Source organism: Chenopodium album, chromosome 2 (genome assembly GCF_948465745.1).
Source record: "Chenopodium album chromosome 2, dcCheAlbu1.1, whole genome shotgun sequence".
Classification (NCBI taxonomy): domain Eukaryota; kingdom Viridiplantae; phylum Streptophyta; class Magnoliopsida; order Caryophyllales; family Amaranthaceae; genus Chenopodium; species Chenopodium album.
Window position 1 is genome coordinate 18,913,689 of NC_137835.1, and position 9,903 is coordinate 18,923,591.

Below are 9,903 nucleotides of genomic sequence, written 5' to 3' on the forward strand. Positions count from 1 at the left end.
AGAGTTCACTGGTCTTTTCTCCTACAAGTTCTTCAAGCCTATGGGTTACCTGCGCGATGGCTTCACATGGTTCATCAGTGTATCTCGACAGTCTCCTATAAATCTCTCGTCAACGGCACTACTTCTGAAGCCTTTAGGCCTAATTGTGGTCTTCGCCAAGGGGATCCGTTATCACCTTACCTCTTCCTCTTCTGCATGGATATTCTTTCCAGAATGCTTCACTTAGGCCAGGATTTGCGCCATTTTCAGGGGATTAAAATCTCTAGGGGTAGTCCGGTTATCTCTCATTTATTTTTCGTTGATGATGCAATGGTCTTCTTCAAGGCAACCTCTTCATTGTGCACTAGTATCCTCCAGGTCATTCAGCGTTTTTCAAAAGTCTTTGGACAGGAGCTCAACCTTAACAAGTCTTTGCTCAAATTCAGTCCCAACACTCCTCCTCAAGCGCAGGATGAATTTAAAACTATTTTCAGAATGACTTCTTTTCACGTGCTTGGCCACCATCTAGGGTCCCCTATTGATTTCATTGGGAAGAAAAGGGTTTGTTTCCAATTTTTGGTAGATAAAATTGTTGCGCGGATTACGACTCTCAACGCTGTCCGCCTTTCTCAACCGCAAAAGTTAATTTTCATTAACTCCATCCTGGTCGCTATGGGTTCTCACCTTCTTTCCTGCTTTGAAATTCCACTTTCGATTGCTGGGAAAATTGATGGCCTTCTGTTAAAATTCTTCTGGTCCCACTCGGGGAGTCGGGGTATGCATTGGGTTGGCAAAGATAGGATGCACCTCCCTCGGGGTATGGGGGGGTTGGGTATTCGCTGCATCTCTACTTTAAATAAAGCCTTTCTTATGAAGCAGGTATGGAGATTTGTTAACAACCCCCAACTTCTTGTTTCTCGACTTTATACTTCCCGTGCTCACTTCTTAGCTTCTACTCCCTCTCCTGACCGCCGCTTTTCGGGACGAAATTCCTACGGCCTTAGAGGTCTCCTTCATGCCAATGCCTTGCTTTCTAATGGCTGTAGCTGGAAAGTTGGGAATGGGAAAAACATTCTGGCAGGGCACTCTAATTGGGTCAATGGTACTATTCCTGAATTCAAACCAGGAATCCTACTACACAATTCAAGTGACTGCACAGTAAATTACTTTATTCATCCCCACACTCTGTCCTGGGATGTGGATAAAGTACAACAGTATTTTCAGGTCCCGCACGCTTCTGCAATTCTTTCTATGGAAGCTCCAAATGTAGATGAAGCGGACTTCCGCTACTGGTCGTCGACTGTCTCGGGTAATTATACGGTCAAGACATGTTACGCAATGTTACTACAACAACTTTCAACTCAACCGGTTGACCCCTTCTGGAAAACTCTTTGGTCCCTTCCCTTACAACCAAAATGGAAATTATTCTTATGGAAGTTACTTCATAATGGTTTAGCGGTTAAGTCAGAACTTCTTTGTCGGGGGGTTCCAATTCAAGACGTTTCATGTGGCCTGTGTGGTGCACATATTGAGGATCTCAACCATTTGTTTAGGGAGTGCAGAGTTGCAAAAGCAGCATGGAGGGGTGGATGTTTGAATATCCACTCACAAGTTCATGGATACCTTTCTATTTCAGATTGGATCCAATATTATATCCGACTTTTCATTAATCAGGATGGAATTTCTAGTTCCAACATTAGTACCTTTGTGGGCACACTTTGGGCACTGTGGCTATTCAGGAATAACAGGATTTTCAACTAGGATATGCCTGTTACACAGTCACTTGGGTTTCACGTTTTAAACATCATGCAATCTCATACCCTCTTTATGGATATGGATACTACTATGACAATTCCCCCATCTTCCACTATTCCTGAGGGTTTGCCCCTGCCAGGGTTTCATATGGCCCGGTTAGGGGCTTCTCATACACCCTCTCTCTTCGTTAAGATTCAGATAGACGGGGCATGGTACAAGGACACTTGGCATGCAGGTATGGGGTGGTGTATTGATAATGTCGATCCGCTGGATGACAGGATTATTGGCGGGAGTAATTTCGGACTTTGCGCTTCCTCCCTTCATTCGGAAGCCTTAGCTTGTCTGTATGCCCTACAGTGGGCTTCAGACCGTCACATTCGATCGCCCCGACCATTTACGGATTCTTATAATCTGGTTTCCCTCTTGCGGGGCAATGGCCGAGGGGATATTTGTATTCTGTGGCTACTACAGCAAATACAGCGTTTAGGCTCTACCTTCCAACATTGCGAGATCTACAAGGCTGACATGCAACGTGTTCACCGGGCCCACCTAATTGCAAGTGAAGCTGCTATCCTTTTTATTTGCTTTAATAGTACTGTGTTGTAGTTTTTTCTGTCTTTTATCCTTTGTCAAAAAAAAAAAATATTACAGTGGTTACTTATAAAGTATACATATTATATACAATTCATTTTGAAAATATGAGCATTAACTTTTGTAATGAACTTTAGGTATTAAATTCCTAAATCTTCACAATTTGGAAACTCAATATTTTAATCTAAAATTACATTCGTAGGAAATACATAGTGGTCGAATACACGATATTTGAATAATCAATTAACATAAATAAAAATATACAAAAGTATGCTATATATATACTTGTAATACCTATAAAATTATATGGTAGAAAACTATAAGGTAAACCATTTTATTATATTCTTTATATGTATGGAAGTTTCACCTGAAATATTCACATTAAAATCATGTATATGATATGATCCAATAATCATTTGCTAATATTAAAAAATTAAAATTTAATACTAAAAAATAAAAAACTAAGACAGGGACACATGTCTAGAGCTAGTGTACTCTATTTTAATATAATACTAGTTTTTGTCCCGTGCCGTGCACGGTTACATAATAATAAGAGATGTAAATCATAAAATTAAAGTCAATTAAAATAAAGTTAGTTTAAATGGAATGAGTTATATAACTTTTTTTTTTAAAAAAAAAAAAATTGAATTTAGTTGATATCTACTTAAAACTCTTTTTAATATAGGAAAAATATACGTTAATAATTCCAATTATTGCCGATTTACTTTTAATAATACCAACTAAGGTTTATTATTTAATAAACCTAACTATGACCTAACTTTGCCTCTAATAGACCCAAAAACCGGCTACCTATTGAAATGGTAAACCTTTATTTTTTTTTTTGTTAAACGCCACATGTCAGCACTTGATTGACCTAATATTAAAAAAAAAATTTAAAAAAAAAAAACCAAAAACCTTCCCATCCAACTTCCACCGTAAAATTTTCAGCCACCCACAGCTGACCGAAAACCGCCAGCCACCTCCCGATCCCCCCGAAATTGGCCGGCTTGAATCCGAGTTACAATTTATGATGATTGTTGTGCGAATTAGTGCAAAATTTCTGCAAATTGAGGCTGGAATTGCTGCGAATTGGGGTTTCAATCGCAAACGCAACCAAAGCAGTGCGGCTGCCGCTCCAATCTCTAGTTGCTGCCGCTACTTTGGTTGCGCCATTGCAGTGGTTGTTGCTGCTTTGGTTGCCCCATTGTGGTGGCTGTCGTTGCTTTGGTTGCCCCATAGCGGTGGTTACTACTGTTTTCGAGGAAGGATGGGTGGTTTAGGGGTGGGTGTGGGCCGGTTAGGTGGTTTTGGGGGTTAGGGTGGGACAGTCGGCCGTTTTTCAACAAGATTGGGTTGGCCGTGGCTTTTTGTGGTGGTTGGAGGGGAGGGGGTTGTGGCTGTTAGGGTTTTTAGTTTTTTTTTTTATTTTTATTTTTTTAATTATGGACCAATAATCATGTGCTAACACATGTTCTATTACATTAAGTCATTGACTTGGTGTTGACCGGTTGGGTCTATTAGAGGCAAACTCAGGGTATAGTTAGGATTATTAAATAACAAGGTAAAATATGCACGCCATGCGTGCACAATATACCACATACATACATGATATTTTATGAAAATTAAGAGTTGAAATTATTTTCGCATACATATTGTAGATATACTTGGAGATAATGCTTTAATAAAATTACAATATAAAAAACATAAAAAAAATATCCTTAGCATGAGTTGTTTTTGCTTCCATACACTTTTGATGCTTAGTTGTTGACTTTTATCACGCTTAGCTTGCTCCCTGATAAGAAGATAAAGAAGTCATTTCATAGATGTATATTACTTAAATAGTTATGTATGCATGTTTAATATTTACGATTATACCTGATAATTAGGGTTGTGGCATATGAGGCAGGAGGACTTCTTTGTAAACCACGTTTTTTGTAAATACACCACATCTACCTCGAACATCTCCTTTACTAACCAAAACTCTGGTTGTTTCTTGTGAGGTTCCTCTCGATAGTGCAACATATAACTGTCCATGGCTGAAAACATGTTGGGGGAGATATATACCAACATGAGGAATGGTTTGCCCCTGCGATTTGTTTTTGGTCAAAGCAAAACACAATTTCACAGGATATTGTTTTTGGATCATTTCAAATGGCAACTTCACATCTTCTGCCGTTTTTAAAGGAATACATGGAATGAACACTCGTGTCCATTTATGACTTCCGGTCAAAATTTCTGCCTCAATCACATGATCCCTTAACCGACTACATATTAACCTTGTCCCATTACACAACCCACTGCTTGTATTAATATTTCTCAAAAGCATGATTGGAGAGCCAACTTTTAGCTTAAGAATATGTGGTGGCAAACCACCAAAGGATAATGAATTCAAGAACTCCTGTTGATAGAGATTTTGACGATCTTCTGGAATAGTGTCACATGAGTAGTAGGTTTTTTCTTCTCCGACAAACTCTGTAAGTATCTTCTCATTAAGCATGTCAACTTCGTCATTTGTTGGTGTTATTATAGCTCTTTGTACCATGTATGACACATCACCTGCGTGCTTAGTGAGGTTTGGGAATATTTGATGGATAAGATTATCAACTGAAATATCATCACCAATTCCTGCACATATTGAAGATGGTAACTTTATCATGTCTTCATAAACTGTAGGCTCACATCCATCTCCAACTCTTAAAAGAAAGGCTGCAAATTCAGGATCCTGTATCGATCTCATATTTTGAGTGAGATGGAGTAGCTGAACATGTCTCCATAGTGTTGACCTAACCAAACACGCATCTATATTTTGAGCCTTTGTTCCTTTTGGTACAACGGGTAAAATTTGTCTAAAATCTCCACCAAACACTACGACTTTGCCGCCAAATGGAACATCAACCCCTGTTAGATCTCTTAAACTACGATCAATTGCTTCATACGCATGTCGATGAGTCATTGTTGCTTCATCCCATATAATGACAGCTGCATACTTGACCAATTGCGCCTCTACATCTTGTTTACTAAACTTCCAAGTTGACGAAGCATGCAGCGTAACCGGAATACCAAGAGTTTTATGAGCGGTTTTTCCTCGATGCAATAGTGTGGCAGCAATACCTGAGCTAGCTACTGGTAATCCAAATTTCCCTCTAAGCTTGACTGTTGCAAGTATGGCTCGATATAGATAAGTCTTACCTGTCCCACCTGGACCATCTATAAAGAAAATTCGACCATTCTCTGCATCAATAGCTTCCATTATGATATCAAATGAAGATTATTGGTCGTCATTAAGATGCTCCGCACAATGCACGTCTTTAGGGGGCACTGGTGCTGATAATTCATCATATATGGCTCTAGCTACTTGTGCATTTCCATCCAATCGCATGTTTATTTTAGGTAAGTCGAAGTCATTGACACTCTTTCCTAATTGTTTTAACATGCGATCTATATCATAGAGAACTGAATCACGTACCAGCTCTGGATTTGTTGAAATTGAATATAAGTAGTCTTCAGCCATGTAATGATAAAATTCATCCCATAAAGATCGAACCCCAGTTGGTTGACAATAAACCAATAACGTGACAAACAATCTTCTCAATGATGATGGCATCTTAGAGTTTGATGCTTCACGCAAACAATCACGAATGCTTGCATCATTCTCCATGAGACCTAGTTTTTCAGCTGCTTCTCTAAAAGTAGAATAAACAATCCCATTGACAGTACGTAGATGCTCAAATGATTCGGGGCCTTTAACATGATCTAACAACAAACGCAAGAAAAATCTTTCTCCTTCCATAAGTGAGGCTGTGTAGATTCTACCTATCACTCTTTGTGTACTCCTCCTTTTTCTCCATGTTTTTGTAGCCATCAGCCACTGATAACGTTGAGGAAATTCTCTATATAGGTATGTTCTTTCCTGTGGATCTAAGGAATTCATCTTGAAGAACTCTGTGAGCATAGTTCGAGAGTTTTGTGGCATTTGAAGGATGTCTTCAATAGATTGATTTGTACTGAATCTAACCATTTGCCTATCTTGCAAATGTAGCTGTAATCGATCAACAGATGGACACATTCGAGTAATGGGAAACTGATATATCCTCCATAATGCTTCAGGTGCACATACCCACCTAACATCCATATATTGTTGAATCTCATTGTGTTCAGCCCCTGTTCGAACTTCCATTGAAACACGATCTACACCCTTATGCACATACTTGTACAAATATTTTACACTCTTGATGCTACTACAGATCTCTACATTGATATGACAATCATATTTTAGTAGCAACCATGAATTATATGGAACAACCCAACCATTATCAATGAAGGTTGCACTATTCTCATGTAAAGGCACTGGCGAACGATCACCACGACGACGATAAATAGGATATGAGTTCTTGTCTTGGACTGTGCTTTCTACAAAAGGGTTTAGGAAATTTACGTTTACAAACCCCATTTTCCATGCAAGAAGAATTTTGACGACCTTCGCCACACGGATTATGGATCATATGCTTCAAAACAGCATCGTATAATCGTGGTTCTTCATCTCTATCAGGTATCTCGGCTCTCACAAATGTGTCATACTCTTCCGGAGATTTTAGTTTGTCTTTTTTGTCCAAAATGAGCAGCATGTGAACATGTGGCAAGCCTCTTTTTTGAAACTCAATGACATAGACATAGGCAATAACCTTCCCTAGAGCGCCTTTTTCTACAACGTCCATCTTGAATTCCTCAAATTTTGCATGGAATATTCTGGTGATTAAGTCGGGACGATCTTGTGCTCTTTGACCTGGCAATAACTAATCTACAATTTCTCTCCATGATGGGTTGCATGTCATTGTCAAAAATAGGTCTGGTTTTCCATAATGTGTAACTAATGCCATTGCATCTTGAAATCTTTGATTCACGTCTCTTGGACACTCGACAAACGAAGAAGGTAGAACGGTTGTTTTCCCGGCATTTTCTATAATTACAATGTACCGTAAATTATATTATAGTACATAATAATAGTAAAATTAAAATTAAAGGCAAACAACATATTTAAGAAAAGAACCTGGATTGAGTTCTCCGACATCTAAACAATCTTGAAGTCCCTGATACAATTCAGCTCTAATTGTATCTTGATTATCTCGAATCCATCTTAGCTTATTTGCCTCAATTTTCACAAACATGTCAACAATGAATTGTTGAAATAAGCGCCCTACCATTAAGATGATGGAGACATATTGTCGTACCTACAATCAATAAATTATTGTTAAATTATGAGAAAATAATATAAATCTACGTGTTAATCCGAGAGAGGAGTGTACTTTACTTGAATGATATAAGCGTAGAATGCTCAGCAAGGTATGGTTCTTCAATTATTAGCAAGACTGTTTATCGACCATCCATAAGAACCATATGGAAATAGTAATGGATATTGAAGGGGATCATAGTATCCAGCAGTATCCAACACATTCATTAATTGGCCAGAGGTTGATTGAACTAAAATATCCCTTGGATTTAAGTTCGCAACCTCTTCTCCTCCGACAATCACAACCGCAACTTGAGAAGCAGTAGTGTAGACACCCATTTGTGTCTCCCCAAAACCAAACCAAGTGATGAGTGCCTTTCACATCGAATCATAATTGAATGAAACGAAAGTGTGGAAAGGTCTAGTGTTGCGGAAAGTTTTATTTTCTCTTCTCTCTGTTTTTGAAAACTTTATTTTTAAGAAAACAGCCAATCCAGTTTGGTTGGTCCATGATATGGGTCCAATAGTGGTATAGTTGGATGGGGCTTGCAAATACCTTTCCAACGATATATTATAAGCCCAATTCCGATGAATATTGAGGAATTTATGGCCAATTTACTAAACTGGGCCCGGTTTGAGTTTTAAGTACGGCCCTATGATCTAGGGGAGGGCCTAATATAATTTATCATTCCTAATGTAATTAGGAATGGTTTTAGTCTTCTAGAACATTCTAGAAGGTTTTATCATTCTTAATTCAATTAGGGCTCTTCAGAGTTTTAATCAGATCAAATAGCATTTTCGATTGAAACTATATTATTTTATCTTCCAGTACGGTAAAATTATCAGATTTTCGAAAACGCGTTAAAATCCGGTTTGGCGTCCAACCCCAGGCCTTGGCGCCTGGAATCAGGATTAGCGCCAGACGCCAGCATTGGCGCCTGGCGCTAGCCACTGGTCCTGGCGCCAATGAGCCAGGTCTGGCGCCAAAGTAGTTTTGTGGTCTTCAGACTCTGTTTTGATAAATTATCTTTTTTGGATGATTTTCTCTATAAATATTGTATCAAAAACTCCGTTTTTATACACCAATTCTCTTTATTCTCTAATTCATCTCATTCGCAATTCATTCACCTACAATCAATTCTCACCATTCACCAAGATTCATCAACAATCACCATTCACCGATTACCGATATTCATTCATCTACTCTTTCATCATTCGCCATCATTCATCTCATTCATCTCTTTAATTCTTCTTTTCTTAAATTCTCTTTCGAATACATAATTCCGCATTCGCAAGATCTAGAAACACTTAGCCATATTCGAAGTTGCCTTCGCCCTAGACGTGAAAGGTTTAATTTCTGAGGGTTTGGTCCCAAATCTCTATTTCAATTATTTAATTTAATTGTTTGATTATTATTTTTCCTTGAAGTTACTAACGTGTGTATTTTGTTATTAGAAAGAGGTACGAGGCATCCAAGTAAATACTTTAATTGATTTATTGATATTATGATGTAGATATCATGCTTAGATTATTTTAATTTCCTAGTATCATGTCTAGGGTAACTTTAATATTAAGTATGATTAAAAGTATGATGCCTTTTATTCTCTTCCTAATATTTATGATGTTAGTATCATGTTAGGGTTAAAGATTTGATTTTTATTGCTTAGTGACATGCAAGGGTTTGTTATTAATCTTGTTAGTATCATGCCTAGGATCTTGCTATTTTTATTATGCTTTAATATTAACATGAACATGATTATGATTATAATTGTTATAATTTATGATGATTGTGAATATTATTATTATTATTATTTTGATAATGATTATTTTATTTATGATTATTATTGTTTTGATTATGATTATAATTTTATGATGATTATAATTATTATTCATGATTATTATTTATTATGTTGCTTGATATTTATTTTATTGCTTGATCACCTTTTATGCATGTTTAAAGGGAATTTGTACTTGTAATCACGCTTAATAAGATAATTAATAATCTTGTTAGGTTAATGTGATTATGATTCAAGTGATCGCCAATAATAGATTTATTTGTGCATTAAATTCAACCAACATAGATTAAACAGGTTTAGGGTTAATCTTATTGATTGTATGTTAGTCAGAAAGCGCACATGAATACGAGCAGAATAAAGTAGAGGCCTATTATTACGGCAGGTTCAATCTCTTTTAGGTTGGATTTGTACCATCATCCCCGAACCCTTATTTGGTTCATGACCTTATGGAGTTGACGATCTCTTGGATCGTTAAGGGGTGTAACCTTCACCTCGTGAACGGTTTACAAGTTCCTTAAAAAACTTGTTGGCGACTCTTTTGCTCTATCTTCTTCC

At 37.5% G+C, this 9,903-nt stretch overlaps 2 protein-coding genes across 2 annotated transcripts; both read right to left on the reverse strand.

Annotated features, from left to right (window-relative positions):
• Window positions 1–4,207: 4,207 nt before the first annotated feature.
• On the reverse strand, window positions 4,208–5,575 carry LOC145569976 (uncharacterized). Its single transcript, XM_081628951.1, has one exon. It carries the CDS (start codon window positions 5,573–5,575, stop codon window positions 4,208–4,210), a length of 1,368 nt encoding a protein of 455 aa, XP_081485077.1.
• Window positions 5,576–5,593: 18 nt separating this feature from the next.
• LOC145569984 (uncharacterized) lies at window positions 5,594–7,040 on the reverse strand. The gene is made up of 2 exons (XM_081628962.1): window positions 6,803–7,040; window positions 5,594–6,735 (listed from the first exon to the last, which is right to left on the reverse strand). The coding sequence occupies exons 1-2, from the start codon at window positions 7,038–7,040 to the stop codon at window positions 5,594–5,596; spliced, it is 1,380 nt and encodes a 459-aa protein (XP_081485088.1).
• Window positions 7,041–9,903: the final 2,863 nt, after the last annotated feature.

Bases quoted from the DNA above. Each gene is read 5' to 3' on its own strand.
- LOC145569976 (XM_081628951.1), bottom strand. From the start codon at position 5,575: ATGGAAGCTATTGATGCAGAGAATGGTCGAATTTTCTTTATAGATGGT.
- LOC145569984 (XM_081628962.1), bottom strand. From the start codon at position 7,040: ATGGACGTTGTAGAAAAAGGCGCTCTAGGGAAGGTTATTGCCTATGTC. The intron at 6,736-6,802 runs GTCGTCAAAATT...ACCCTTTTGTAG, and splicing joins CCATAATCCGTGTGGCGAAG to AAAGCACAGTCCAAGACAAG.